Raw genomic sequence first — 16,216 nt, 5'->3', positions numbered from 1 at the left:
ATTGGTGTTTAGCATATCCCCTCCATCCTTTAATTGCATTCAAGGCGACTATTATTGATAGGACAAAAAAGTGTTTAAACCTTAAAGCCAAATATCAAACGATAAATTATTGTTGGAAGAGTGGGTGGTTGGGGGGGTCTGTGCAGGTTAGAACCTGTAGACCCGGGTGTTATGGGCACTACGCCAGAACCAGATTCTCCAAGAGTGCACTCTTGTTTGTACAGCTTCTACTAAATAATACACACATTATTATACATACACACTCACAAACTACAGGACCTTCTGTTTATCCAAAGCAGTGTGTAACCTCTAGGCACAGGTTATCCGGCTCGGTAACCTTCGTTCTGTTTATCTACTTTGTACAGTTGCAGGTGTTTGCAGGAGGTTATATTGACTTTACTAATTTTCTCCGGTTTTCCGTCCCCCCCCCCGTTATGACGTAAAAACGGATATTTCCGGTTAAAAAAGAAATTAAATAAAATAAAACCGGAAATAGAAAATTTGATACTATTTCTTCAATACTTCCACTTACCGCTTGCCTAATATAGTCAGAGAGACAGTAATATAGGTTGGCCTGAATTCAACGCTGATGTAATAACTCGATGGTATGTTGTTTAGGTAGTTACTGGTTATCGCAAACCTTTCATCGAGTTCCCTCCCTTATCGATATCACTAAACATTCTATCATGGCAGAAGACATTCAGTTCTAATGGAGTAAACTCGTGTAAAGTAAATTTATACTTAGTCTATATTTGGAACAAATATATATATATGTATATATCTATTTATCACAGACCCTGGCAAAAACAATACATCAAATCTGGAATAAAATCGCATCTCCTTAAATTCCAGCGCAGAACTTCTTTTTTTCCCGTCTCCCATGAAATAATTTCATCCAAAACATTTCTATCCTGATTGTTTTTTACGTCATTAAGGAGCTTTGTAATACTGATGATGGCAATAAAGTTAGAAATACTGTAAAGTCCCAGCATCATTGGTATCATTTACTATTAATAAATGCAAGGCAAGGGTTGTACCAGCATCAATTTGATTGTAAGACAAAAAAAAAAAAAAAGATGACAATTCCACCGCGCAACTTTAGACACCACATTGAAAATAAACACAATTTTGACTTTCAGAATGTGACAGTACTCGATAGGAAAGAGAAACCAATACAAACGTAATTTTCAGGCGCCACGGTAGCCGAGCGGGTTAAGAGGCGAGAGAAATAGTAAAGTATGTTTGCTATTTGCCCCCGTCCACGACACCTAATTGGTAGTTGGTAATTGGCCTGAAAAAGTAGGCGATTACTTTTACTTTACTCAAATGTAATTTTCTAGAAATGTGCCGCATAGCGAAACAAAAACAACACGGTAAACTTTAGAACAGACACGTCGAATTTAGCAAATTGCTACAATTTTATCATTAAAAAATAAATAGATATCCAACTGTGTATTGCTGTGTTTTTTAAAATTTACTTCTAATTGTTTGGTTCGTTTGTTATTTAGTTCATAAGGGTTTTTTGGTTTTTCCTGTTTGTTTTTGTATTGAAAGAAATTTCCCAATATCTATTTTATTTACTCTTTTGTCAAAATTGAACATTGTAATTGGTCTATTGAATCTTGTCCCATTGTAATTACCAAAATTCCCGTGTATGTCCCGCTATATCTGTTTATATTATATATACCAGGCGCCACGGTAGTCGAGCGGTTATAGGCTAGACCCGCAAAGCTAAGATGTATTGCGGTACTAGTCTAGGCTTTGCATTTTATTTAATGGTTAATATGAGATATTTTGTAGTAATGTACGTATGTTTGCTTGTCGCCTCCGTCCACGACACCTAATTTGGTAGTTAGACGTTAAGCCCTGCCTGAAAAAATAGGCGATTACTTTACTTTTACTTACTTTTTCAATTACTCAACCAACCCGCATAGTAGCCACATCAGTTTCAATAATTATAATAAACTGATCGTATTTTATTTTATTTTATTTTTTTTATTTTATTTATTACTTATTTTTTTACTGATGTTCTATGTTACTGATTCTCTAAATTGTTTGTATTTTTTTTGTATTTGTAATATCCAGGCCCTGAAGAAGACAATATACGTTTGTCGAAACGTTGGCAAAAAGACGAGTTGTTTTTATTTGGACCGATTCCTCGCCTCAATCTTGAATCCTTAGTTCAATAATTTACGGTCACAAAACCTAGATATTCATTAATAAATTCCTTTACAGTTTCCTGTTTCAAGGTGGTGAAAAAACATTTTCCCTTGTAAACTGATAGATCCCCCTTATGATCTTTTTAAGGAAATTTCCCAAATTTGAAAAACTGATGGCGGAAATGCAATTTAACTAAATGTTTTTGTAGCTTTTAGCGTTTTTCCCCCCGTAATTGTTTTAATTTTAAAGTGACCATTACGCTAACCGCGGATAGAGATAGTCTTGGGAGTGTTTTCTTTCAGGTTTTCCAGGTTGTCAGACACTCAACGGTGAAAACTCCGTTATTGGAAAAAATTGAATACGCTGTTAACATAAATAATATTTGTTTTTAATAATGATAATTTTTCTTTAAAACATACCATTTTGTGTTCACAGAGGAGGAGCCGACAGGGACGAAGAAGTTCGGCGATAAATGTGAAGAAACGAGCGAATGCGGCTTCAGGGGTGCCATCTGCAACCCATCGTTAAAGACCTGCCAATGTAGACCCGGTTTGACGGCCACTAACCACATAGACAAATGTGGACCCGGTCAGTACTAAACAGTTTTTTAATTACTAATTTTATAGACTTAAAGCTTATCTTCTAGAGCAGATTTTGGGAACTACGGTAGCAAAAAGTTTGAACACTCTCTCCTGACTATACAGTTAGGAGACCCCAGTGTCCAAGAGATGTGACTTCATTTACGGGTCGGCTCTTTTAGGCCAGTAGTTGTCGCCCGGAAGGACAAAGTCCAAGTTTGCTATAAGATGCAAGAGAGGCAGGAGATAATTTATGGGGTTCCAATAACCCTGTGAAGTGTTCTTCCGGTCTCTCTCTCTCTCACTCACCCACTTTTTAATATATTTTCATTTAGCGCCCCCGTTCTGGAGACTCTCGATGGAATTCCTTATAATAATTGATGCATTCATTTCAGGCAAAGGTCAAGCCGTCACCAGAAAATTGACCTTTTCACAACTCTGTCTCCCCTCCTCGCCACCTATCGTCCTCTTACTTTACACCAGACTTTTGCCCAGTTTTAGGCACTATGTCACTTAAATAATATTTTCACTCTTTATAATTTTTATTTATTGATTTATTTTAGCGCTTCAATTTATCTTAGGTCATGGACGTCCGGAGCTTTTTTTTCAGTTCACTGTCGGCCTCTGGTCAGAAACACTGTTTCTGGTGAAACCGGACAGTGAGCTGTAAGAAGCTCCTAGGAAGAGACTATCTGAGGGCCAGCGTCTCCGCGTTGGAATCCAGCTAACCACAGAGCTAATATCCCTTCCCTAGTCATTTTATTATTCTTAATTTACGTAAATAAAAAGTAAAATCAAAGTAAAGTAATGCCTATTTTTTCAGGCAGGCTTTACATCCAACTTACCAAATTAGGAGCCGTGGAAGGAGGCGAATAGCAAACATACTTTACTACAAAATTCGTCATATTAACACATTAAATAAAAAGCAAGGCCGCCTAGACTAGTACCGCAATACATCTTAGCTTTGCGGGTCTAGCCTATAACCGCATAACATACATTACTATAAATTCCTCATATTAACACATTAAATAGAATGCAAGGCCTAGACTAGTACCGCAATACATCTTAGCTTTGCGGGTCTAGCCTATAACCGCTCGACTATCGTGGCGCCCTTTTATAATTTTTATTTTAATAACTTTTCAAGGTACTCTTATGTACCTGAACAGTCGGGACAGAAGACACCAGCTTTAAGGCAAAGACGCTGCTTGATGTAAAACAAGTATAAGCCCTGAAGATGTTCTAGTTTCTAGGTCGGTAACGAAAGAAATAATGACTAAAATCGGAAATAAATATTTCTTCACCTGGATTTTAATCAGTATTAAAAGAAAAAAAAAAGCATTGTGTATGGGGGCGTGTCTACAGCAGATTTTCAAGGTCGTGGAAAGTGTTTGTAAAGATTTTTAAGTCACCAACCGAGTAGATACAGAGTCTCTGTAGCGAGAGGGGGGGGGGGTGAATATAGTGACGCTCAATGGCACAATGCTTATCTCTTTAAAACGAGACGAACATCCTCCAACTTTACTGGAGAATGAAACTCGCGTCTAAAGAGGGCGCAAAAAGCAGCGACGGGTAGAGGCGGGCGTAGAAAAAGAAAGAACAGACCGGATGGAGGGTGCTGCCGCCTGGAGGTCTACAAATAACTAAAGCTCTCCCACCTCACGTTCTGCTAACCCAATTTTCCCTACACCTGATATTACGCTGATAAACCTTTCCATTAACTTTTCACAACCCTCTTTTTAGCAAGACCAAATATTTTTTCAAAGAATTTTAATTTAAAGAAAAAGAAAGAAAATCTATTACTAACATTCAATACGACTTTTCTCTTGTTAGTAATGAGTGCATACAATGCACTTAAATGACACTTTAGAGGACAGCTTCACTCCCACCACCCCCTCCCCCTAAAAGTCCCTAAGATGCATTTCCCTGGAAAAATGCTTCAAATAAACTAAATGAGTGCCATGAGCACAAGAAGTTAAAGAAAGGAAATGGTTTCATTTCGTTTCCGAGAAAATCTTTTAAAAAATGGAACTATAGTGAAGTGGCACTTCCGCTTGACTAACTTTATTTTCTTTCTAAGAGGAAGTATTGTAATCGTGCTGATTTTTCAATTTCGAGTTCTCACCGAAGTCCGCCGAGTAAGTTCTTTTTTTTTTTTTTTTTAGTTTCTCACAAAACCGCTTATTGGAGATATCTGTAATGTGTCAAAGCACATGGACATAACGTATATATATATATATATACCATATATATATATATGGTATATATATATATATATATATATACCATATATATATATATGGTATATCTAATACTTTGGCATCAATAACATTTCAGTACGGATTCTGAGATAGCTGTGACGTCACGTTTTCTTGAACATTACCGGTTTCAATGGAAATTCTATACATCAAGAAAATTAAAGCACAAACTGTAGCCGAGCGGTTATAGGCTAGACCCGCAAAGCTAAGATGTATTGCGGTACTAGTCTAAGCCTTGCATTTTATTAAATAGTTAATATGAGGAATTTATAGTAAAGTATGTTTGCTAGTCGCCTCCGTCCACGACACCTAATTTGATAGTTGGACGTAAAGCCTGTCTGAAAAAATAGACATTACTTTACTTTGATTTTACTTTTTAATTACGTAAATTAATAATAATAAAATGATTAGGGAAGGGATATTAGCTCAGCGGTTAGCTAATGTCTGAATTCCAACGCGGAGATCACGGGTTCGAATCTAGCTGCAGGCCCTCAGATTTTCTCACAATCACTTCACTAGTATCCCTAGCTTATTACTCTACCAGGAAATCCTCCCAGGTGGTTGAAGGGCAATTGGCCACGCGATCTTCTAAATGAAGTAAGTGTGCCAGTGTACAATAGTGGAACTGTACCATTTTGGGAGTTTCACCAATGGGTGAATTCTCCCACTTCCATGTATTCATGTATTTATTCTGTTATCATGTTGTATCAGCTTCAACTTATTGCAGAAATATACTGCAGTTGTGAAAATAAATAAATTAAAATAATTAAGATTTAAAAAGAGAAAAGTTTTTTAAGTATTTGGTTGTAAAGTTCATGGCTCAAGATGAAAAAGTTTAGAATGCGCTGGATATTCAAAATATTCACTAGAATTGTTTACGTTTTCATCTAAATTTAATAAAAACTATCAAATCTTAGCAGTTCTCTGCCCTGAACAGGTTTCAACTTCATCGGTTATTTAGTAGCGAGAAAAAGAACAATAATACGGTGTTCTTCTGTTCTCACAGGTATTGCTCTTTGCTGCAGAATTCATTGCAGGAATCTCGCGGAGTCTGGCATAGCGTATTCTTGTAGCTTATGTTCGGCTGGCTGGTGAATAGTTAATTTAGCATGAAATCAAATAATAGTTAATCTAGATCCGGGCCAGTGCAGATGTTGGCGTCTGTTTGCATCTATTATTGAAACATCTAAATGCACTCTTGGCCTTCCCCGAGGAGGCGGCTAGGTAGTACCGCCCCCTCCTACCGTTCATTCTTAATTCCTTCCCCTCCCTCACACCCTTTCGCTGCCCCCAACTAATCTTGTTTCCTCCTTACAAGCACATGCTCCCCCACCTACCCGCTGCTGAAAAATTTAATACGCTCCTGCTTTCAACCCATATGTTCCGCCATTTTTTTTTTTTTTGGCGCAATTATTTATTTAAATGGGGTGGCTAAAATAATAAACAAATTTACAACAGCCTAGGAAAATAAGAAGTGGCTAATTACTTTGTAAGCCTTTCAGCTGGATCTACTTGTCTAATTGTTCAGCAGCTTTTTATGTTCTACCTGTTGCGTTCTCAGTACACCTGACTTTATTGAATAAATAAATGGGGTAAAAAATAGATTTTTTAGATAAAGCAATAAAAAAAAGTAAAGTAATGCATATTTTTTCAGGCGGGCTTAACGTCCAACTACCGCAATACATCTTAGCATTGCGGGTCTAGCCTATAACCGCCTAACATACTTTACTACAAAATTCCTCATATTAACACTATAAATAAAATGCAAGGCCTAGACTAGTACCTCAATACATCTTAGCATTGCGGGTCTAGCCTATAACCGCCAAACATACTTTACTACAAATTCCCTTACATTAACACATTAAATAAAATGAAAGGCCTAGACTAGTACTGCAGTACATCTTAGCTTTGCGGGTCTAGCCTATAACCGCCTAACATACTTTACTACAAAATTCTTCATATTAACACTATAAATAAAATGCAAGGCCTAGACTAGTACCTCAATACATCTTAGCATTGCGGGTCTAGCCTATAACCGCCAAACATACTTTACTACAAAATTCCTCATATTAACACTATAAATAAAATGCAAGGCCTAGACTAGTACCTCAATACATCTTAGCATTGCGGGTCTAGCCTATAACCGCCAAACATACTTTACTACAAATTCTCTTACATTAACACATTAAATAAAATGAAAGGCCTAGACTAGTACTGCAGTACATCTTAGCTTTGCGGGTCTAGCCTATAACCGCCTAACATACTTTACTACAAAATTCTTCATATTAACACTATAAATAAAATGCAAGGCCTAGACTAGTACCTCAATACATCTTAGCATTGCGGGTCTAGCCTATAACCGCCAAACATACTTTACTACAAAATTCCTCATATTAACACTATAAATAAAATGCAAGGCCTAGACTAGTACCGCATTACATCTTAGCTTTGCGGGTTTAGCCTACAACCGCTCGGCTATCGTGGCGCCTAGATAAAACAATAATTTTAACTGTAGTTAAGAAGTTTTTAAATGTTTTATCCATATAGTTCTTAAATTATTTTTATTATTATTATTGTTATTTTATTTTATTTATTTATTTATTTATTTATAGAATTGTCTAAAACATCCTCGAAAATACTTTCGGTTCAGCCTAGACAATTTCATTGAAATATATTGTTTGAAAAAAAAAGTTTTAAATTGAGAAAAAAGTCGGTATGTTTGTTTTTTCACCAAGTTTTTTTGTTTTTAATTATTGAGAAACATACACGTGTATGAGAAAAAGAGAGAGAAAAAAAAAACAAGCATCGGTTTGTTTTACGCCATTTTTTTGTTGTATATATTATTTTTTTTATGTTTGGTTAAATCCCACATGTATAACCCATTTTATTACATACATATATATATACATTTTTCAAGGACATGCTAGCTAGATTACTCTATGCCGTGACAACTAACCGAATAAAATACAACTTTTGCGTGCGTATGGTAGATTCTCTGGGTTTGAAGTATCCAATCTATCAATATTGAGAGATCTATTTTAACAATAGCTGGTCCAATTTGGAGTTGTTTATACATCCCCCTACTTTCGGCCCCCAGGGGGGAAACTGAACACAATCTATCATGTAGAGATCCTCGGGGGCTGCGGCGGGAGGCAAAGCTCTCTAAAAAATACTAGAAAGAAGGTGATGGTGGGGGGGGGCGAGAAAAACTGAGTTCGCATGCATGGAAGTGTTAATAAATAGGCGATATGGAGGCCAGCTGGTGTATTTCCGGAAATGATGGGTCTCTGTCAATTTACGTACACTGTACGAGTGCCCCACCCTTGAAACTATATCCCTCCTGGGGCGATACTTCCTCAGCCTCTCCACTTTGCCCATTTCTCCCACTCTAACCGTCTCAGTCAGCCCCCTCCCCATCTCTTGGCACCAATTATTATGACTAATGGTTTCAAACGATTTGTGGGGGGGGGACACTTTATCAGTAATTTGGATGAAAACCTAGTCCAAAATTGGGCAGGTGATATTAGGAAGGTTATAAAAAAGCAAACTTACCTCTCGTTTAAATAGGACAGCTGATCAGTATATAGCTGAATTTCAGCTGGGACTGTACCCTGATGTTCTAGGCGTGGGGGGGGATGCTGTATTAGTGGGTTATAGCCAGTGTTTTACCTGTGGGAGCAATAAGTTATCGTGTTAATGCCCTCCGTCCGGGGAAGAGGGCCGCTAGAAGATTCTCTGGTCCACCTTCTGAGCGAAGAGCCTATTTTGTTGGCCATCTACATTCTCCGGCTGTACTTGCTCTTTATCAGTTGATCATTACAGGAACATATTTTAAATTTCTCACTTACGTTAAATGTTTTTTTTTTAAGCAGAAACCTAAATTGGGATTCAAAAATTTAAAATAATAATAAAAAAAAAATCAATTTGGAATTAGCACGTTAACAGGTAGACAAAAACGGACCCAACAGCCTTAAAGATTTTATTTCCGGGGGGGGGGGAAGCAATGCAAAGAACCGGATATGCACAGCCAATTCGATTGTCCATTTTAACCAATCCACTACGCGGTTTCCGTGGCAATTTGTCTTACCATTTGTAATTATCGATACTAATTATCGATTCTAATTATCGATTTTTTTTTTACTTTCTCGAACACTAATGTGTTATAGAATTGCACAGATTTACGATATGGAAATTTTTACCTGAAATATTCCTTTTGTGTACTCCTGAGAGTTCGGTCTGTACTAAGCGGTTTCTGTGAACCTTAAAACTCAGAAACTAAAAAATGCGCAGAAAATCTAAAGACGTCACAAGGTTTGGATCAAAATATATCTATCGGAAGTACCATTTTCTCTCTCTCGAAAATGGCTCTCATGATTTCCTTTGCTTTCTACTGCTCTTTCTAGTAATTAATAGTGGAAATATTTTCCAAATTAAATCATCAGGATGATTGCCACCTAGATAATGCTAATAAGAATCAAATTTAGGGCTGAATTTTCAAATTTAAAGAAATTTCAGCTTCAACCGGAAATGCTACCTTTCTAAATATAGATTTTCCAGCATTTCAAAAATTTTTCCCAAAAATGAATCGAATTCGGACTAAAAGTTTCTGAATAATAGCATTTTTATTGCAAAATTTTAGAAAGAAAAAAATTTAAAGTGACGTCACTCAAGAACTGTGGAAAATATGAAGTTGGCCAATACGTCATTGTACTCCACTTTAGATGTACTACACATAGGCCTATGGACAATACTTACTGGTTCACCCTGTATACAAGAGAGAGGCTGATTTAGGCTTCGGTTTCAGATTCCATTTCGGTTTTACAAACTGTATCATTTTGGTAATAATGGCGCCACGGTAGACGAGCGGTTATAGGCTAGACCCGCAAAGCTAAGATGTATTGCGGTACTAGTATAGCCCTTGGATTTTGTTTAATGTTTAATATGAGGAATTTACAGTAAAGTATGTTAGGCAGTTATAGGCTAGACCCGCAAAGCTAAGATGTATTGCGGTACTAGTCTAGTCCTTGCATTTTATTTAATGGTTAATATGAGGAATTTATAGTAAAGTATGTTAGGCAGTTATAGGCTAGACCCGCAAAACTAAGATGTATTGCGGTACTAGTATAGCCCTTGCATTTTATTTAATGGGTTAAGATGAGGAATTTATAGTAAAGTATGTTTGCTAGTCGCCTCCGTCCACGACACCTAATTGGTAGTTGGACGTAAAGCCCGGCTGAAAAAATAGGCAATTACTTTACTTTACTTTTACTTTGGTAATAATTAAAAAGGCTAAAATGTTCGGAATTGCGGGAAAAAAATAAAAATTAACGAATCAGAAGTTTGACTATAGCAGTTAGAGGAAGTCCAAATATTTTTTCCTAAATTACTTGGAAGTCTTATTTATTCTAATCGTTTAAAATAGTTGCGCTTAAAGTTAGTTATAATTCCTAGATTTTCTCTAGTTTATACCTCTTTATAAATCTTTACTAAAATTTATAAATATAATTAATCCAATCGTTTCTTAGCAACAAGCTAGAGATATACCAATCGTTCCTTAGCAACAAGCTAGAGATATACCAACCATTCACAGCCACATTATTACCGGAAATTACCCTGAAATAACATTTTAGGTAGAAGCCTATTAACACCTTCCTGCTATTTCCGGAACAAAGATATTTTAAAATAAGAAAAAAAAGTTTATCTTTATTTGAAGAATTATTCAACAAAAATTCTTGTTTAAGATATTTTGAGAACGAATGGCGGATCATTTTGGTGGAAAGTGTAGTTTTACAGATGTAATAGTGACTCATTTTCAGTTTCTTACCAGATGTACTATAGGTACGAGGGTCGTTTGAAAAGTCCGTGCAAAAATAAAAACTACTTAATTTTTTGGGGTAAACCTTTTTTATTTTTCAACATAGTCTCCTTTTAGGCTTATACACTTCGTCCAACGCTGTTCTAGTTTGTTGATCCCTTCCGAATAATAGGATTTGTCCAAGTCTGAAAAATAGCCATTCGTTTCTGCAATCACCTCCTCGTTTGAATAAAATCTTTTTCCCACCAGCCATTTCTTCATTTTGGGGAACAAATAGTAGTCCGAGGGAGCCAAGTCTGGAGAATAGGGGGGATGTGAAACTAGTTGGAACCCTATTTCCATTAATTTTGCGACCACAACTGCTGAGGTGTGAGCTGGTGCGTTGTCGTGATGGAAAAGGACTTTTTTGTGGGCCAATCGTGGGCGTTTTTCTTGCAGCTCGGTTTTCAAACGGTCCAATAACGATGAATAATATGCACCTGTAATAGTTTTACCCTTTTCCAGATAGTCGATGAGGATTATTCCTTACGAATCCCAAAAGACAGTCGCCATAATCTTTCCGGCCGAAGGAACGGTCTTCGCCTTTTTTGGCGCAGATTCCCCCTTGGTAACCCATTGTTTCGATTGTTCTTTGGTCTCAGGAGTGTAGAGATGTATCCATGTTTCATCCTCAGCGACGAAACGACGCTTAAAGTCCTGCGGATTATTCTGGAACAGCTGCAAACCGTCCTTGCAACACTTCACACGATTTCGTTTTTGGTCAAGCGAATGCAATCGCGGCACCCATCTTGCGGATAGCTTTGTCATGTCCAAATGTTGATGCAAAATATTATGTACCCGTTCATTCGAGATGCCCACAGCACTAGCAATCTCACGCACCTTCACTCTTCTGTCATCCATCACCATATCATGGATTTTATCAATGATTTCTGGAGTAGTAACCTCAACAGGGCGTCCAGAACGTTCAGCGTCACTTGTGCCCATATGGCCACTCCGAAAATTTTGAAACCACTTATAAACTGTTCTAATCGAAGGTGCAGAGTCACCATAATGTTTATCAAGCTTCTCTTTAGTCTCCTCAGGCATTTTGCCTTTCATAAAGTAGTGTTTAATCAACACACGAAATTCTTTTTCGTCCATTTTTTGAAAATCACTCGACTTCCTCGATTCAAACGAATGCCAAACACAAAGAAATAGACCGATCTGGCTGAAACTTGGTGTGTGTTCTTCCAAGAGATGCTACTAACTAAACATAACCTCGATACGCGCCAGTGGTGCTATCTCTCTGACTTTGCACGGACTTTTCAAACGACCCTCGTATAACATGCAGGGTGAACCAGTAACTAATGTCCATAGGCCTACTGTGTGTAGTACATCTAAAGTGGTCTTCAATGACGTATTGGCCAACTTCATCTTTTCCTCTGTTCTTGAGTGACGTCACTTTACATTTTTTTCTTTCTAAAAATATCACTTTTTCCCCAATAAAAATGTTATTACTCAGAAAGTTTTAGTCCGAATTCGATTCTGTTGTCACGGTTAGAAAGACAGATAAATTTTCCTAAAAACTGATACCATTTCGAAGCATAAGTTATTCTCCAAACAGCCTCAATCTTCCTTCGGATGCTGGAAAAATAAAAGTAATCGGAAATTTTTAAAGAAAACTCATTAGGCCCTTATGTGATCATTATCAGACCTAGGTGCTGGCACTTTTTAGTAAAAGTTTCCTGGCCTAATGTGGGCTTTAGATGTACTACACACAGTAGGCCTATGGACATTAGTTCATGGTTCACCCTGTATATTATTTATTTAAGGCACGTCAATATCGGCATTTCATTGGCTCCTGAAACTTTTTCATCAATCTCCCTTCCTGTTTATTCGTATTTGTTAGAAAGTTCTTCATACCACTATTTCCGCTTGTAGTGAGACATTCAATTATAAGAACCAGTTTTCTCACTAAGAGCTCCACTACTTGGAAGATGGATATCCTAAAATTTGGCATAATCATCGTACTTCCTTTTGCCGGAAGTAAGTGAAAGCACAAATTGAGATAAGTACAGCGAGAGCAAAAATATTAAATTTTGTTAGTTTACTTACAATCTGTATCCAGATATAAAGAATGACACAATTATATCGATCATGAATTGAGACGTCCTTCTTGGATCGTGTATTAAATAATGATTAGTAAATTTCTTCTCTAATTCCCTTTTGACCCGTTAGCGGGGTCGCCAATGTGACCTTTGACATTACCCACACAGACGCAAACTACTTAGCTAGAGAAAATGAAATAATAACTAAGTGGAAATTAATGATTAATTGCTGTTTAATACTAGTGTTTTTTTTTTTATTATTAAAATGTGTCAACCTGTCTAGACATGTTCAAGGTCATTCGTTTTTTTTTTTTTTTTTTTAATTCTATACCAAGTACCCACCTTTTTCACTATGAACTTTGATTAGACATCAGTTGAGGACCAAAAATCGCTTTTATCTTTTCTCTGCTGTGTACCTCCTTTGAAAGAGGGTATTTTTGCAATCGTCTTTTTGGGGTTTTTACCGGAAATATTCGTTTTGAGGTACTCTGAGACCGGAAAGGAAATATATTGCAATACTCTTCTTTCTTAGAAAGAGAAAGTAAAACAAAAATCTTTTTTTTTTAAACTTCAATCGATGAAAAAAAAATTGTATCCGATAACTAAGAGAGCAATTTCCAGGATCATTATCAATATCCCTATCCTGGAGAATGTTATTTCGTTCGTAATGGAACAGCTGATATGTTGAAATAAAGTGACTTTGCTTGGCGCCTTCGCTGCTGTATTGGGGAGCTTACAAACTCATTATAGCGACGGGAAACTGCTACTATGTGGGCAGATCCAGGGCACATCCCATGCATTTTAGATAGAACTCAAGGGAGTGGTTGTCTCAGGGCAGGAAATACGAAGGCGGTAGACTCTTCTAGATCTAGTGTTTAGGTCTTGCTGCTCTAACTGATGAACAAATTTCACTTCCGCATCTATTCATGTAAAAAAAGCACTTTCCTTTTTTCTGAGGAAGAGAAAACGTTGCAGTTACGTAGCGTTTTATAGTTTGTGTCTTCACCTGACCCAAATTTAATTACGATCTGATGAATGTGGAGCGTAATGTTGGAGCTTGAATTCCAGGAGCGTTTTGAACTATGAACAGTTAAGCTTCCATTATCTCCTAAACTATTTCATCGTTGGAGTTCATATTTCACTCATACATAAAGATTATTATAGTCTATAATTGTTCAAAGATTTCATAATGATATGATGAATACGATGCGAGATATATAGTCTTGAAGTTAAGGGTGTTCTAATGTCTGAGCAAATGTCAAAAGTAGCTTCCGGCTAGTTTCTGAGACGTTGCTTGAGTTTGAGTCAAATCCGTTTACAATATACTCTTCTTTTCATCTGTTATAATGCACAATCAAGTCACTGAGACTTGCGTACTCAGGACTAAACTGTACTTAAAAACTCTCAGTACTTGATTTTCTTGAAAGGCAAACTGAAAACTGTACTTAAGATCTCTGGGTACTCGATTTTCTTGAAAGGTAAACTGAAAACTGTACTTAAGATCTTTCAGTACTCGATTTTATTGAAAGGCAAACTGAAAACTGTACTTAAAATCTCTGGGTACTCGATTTTCTTGAAAAGCAAACTGAAAACTGTACTTATGATCTCTGGGTTCTCGATTTTCTTGAAAGGCAAACTGAAAACTGTACTTAAAATCTCTGGGTACTCGATTTTCTTGAAAGACAAACTGAAAACTGTATTACCATCAGTGCTGACTTACTCATTTCATTTTTTTTCTGTCCGAAAACATGTTAAAACCTGTAGAAACATGTTAGTTCCTGGTTCGAAACTTGTTCGCCTGTTTCCCACAATGGGTCACGATTCGCGATCCTGTCGGGGTCTAAACTCGCGATTAAGGAAGAGGGGGAAAAGATAGAATTGTAAGATTGTTGCAGAATAAATTAAATACAATGCCATTCTGTTTGGAAATTTTCAGCTTTGTGAAAAACGAATTATCTTCAATTAAATGAGATTATTAAATTAACATTAGGTGAATATTGTCAGCTGGGAAAATCCATTGAAAACTTTCCTAATTTCCTTCTAATTAAGTATTAATTAAAAACAGTACCGTCAGCGCCAAAAGTTTTTTTTGTTTTGTTCGCTTTTGTTCAAATTGAAATTATTAACTTAATTTTAAATATACCAATTTAATTTTTTTTTTTTTGCGTTTATTTTTGCTCCAATCAGCGCGTCAGCGCTATATAAATAACAATGATAACAGAGTAACAAATGATTACGTAACGAGTGGAGAAGTTAGTCAAAATGGTGACTTTCAAGAGAGTATTGTTTTTTACGTTAACTGTGGTAAGATGAATCTGTTACGTGTTCACACCAGATTAGACTCAAGAAGCTACCACAAAGCATGTATTTCCGGCGAAAACTCGACGATTGCAATACTTCCTCTTTCCCTTTGTATTAAGAGTAACAGTTGCAAAGTTCACCATGTAAGTAGTACTGGACTTGTGATGTCTGTACAGGAAAGTGCTTTTAATGTATTTTAAACACTGTGAGTAAACTACCAATGTTTGCCTCCAACATGTTTGTAACTAACATACATGACTAGGGCTGAACTTCAAAACATTTCATTTACTCAAGATGTTAATTTAGACAGACAAACTTAAAAGAAATTTAATTAAAACTCTTGACAGTTCATTAAGGAAGTGTTTGTCTGTTAATAGTATTAGTTTCCGTTAATTGCTGTCGTAGGAACGCTCTTACCTTCCTGAGAGTAAACTGTTCAAGATCAATCGCGTTTCCGTACAGCAAATGTTCAGCAACTCCCCTTCTTTTTTTTATGGCATCAAACATCGTTTTCATTTAGGGCTTGTTCTTCCTCCAGATAATTCTCCTCAGGGATTCGAGTTATTGCAAGATATTCTTTATATTTGCCCTTATTTCATTTTACCCATATTATGTTCTTTATTCTGTGAGTTCTCAAGGCGCTATGATAGCCGAGCGGTCATAGGCTAGACTCGCAAAGCTAAGATGTATTGCGGTACTAGTCTAGGCCTTGCATTCTATTCCAAATGGTTAATATGAGGAATTTATAGTAAAGTATGTTTGTTAGGCTAGACCCGCAAAGCTAAGATGTATTGCGGTACTAGTCTAGGCCTTGCAATTTATTTAATGTGTTAATATGAGGAATTTATAGTAAAGTATGTTAGGCGATTATAGGCTAGACCTGCAAAGCTAAGATGTATTGCGGTACTAGTCTAGGCCTTGCATTTTATTTAATAGTTAATACGAGGAATTTATAGTAAAGTATGTTAGGCGGTTATAGGCTAGACCTGCAAAGCTAAGATGTATTGCGGTACTAGTCTA

General features: G+C 36.6%; 1 protein-coding gene across 3 annotated transcripts in view; it reads left to right on the top strand.

Annotated features, from left to right (window-relative positions):
* The window catches only part of LOC141452495 (uncharacterized), a 155,083-nt gene that overhangs the window by 99,546 nt on the left and 39,321 nt on the right, over positions 1–16,216 (top strand). For all 3 annotated transcript variants that reach the window (XM_074124699.1, XM_074124697.1, XM_074124698.1), the window contains exon 3: positions 2,596–2,748. In XM_074124699.1, the coding sequence (XP_073980800.1) occupies positions 2,596–2,748 (153 nt within the window). The remainder of the gene's footprint in view (positions 1–2,595; positions 2,749–16,216) is intronic.

The sequence above is a fragment of the Rhodnius prolixus genome, unplaced genomic scaffold (genome assembly GCF_049639745.1).
Source record: "Rhodnius prolixus isolate KJV_2025 unplaced genomic scaffold, Rpr scaffold_3, whole genome shotgun sequence".
In the NCBI taxonomy this organism is placed as follows: Eukaryota; Metazoa; Arthropoda; class Insecta; order Hemiptera; family Reduviidae; genus Rhodnius; species Rhodnius prolixus.
This window is presented reverse-complemented; position numbering and strand designations above follow the sequence as displayed.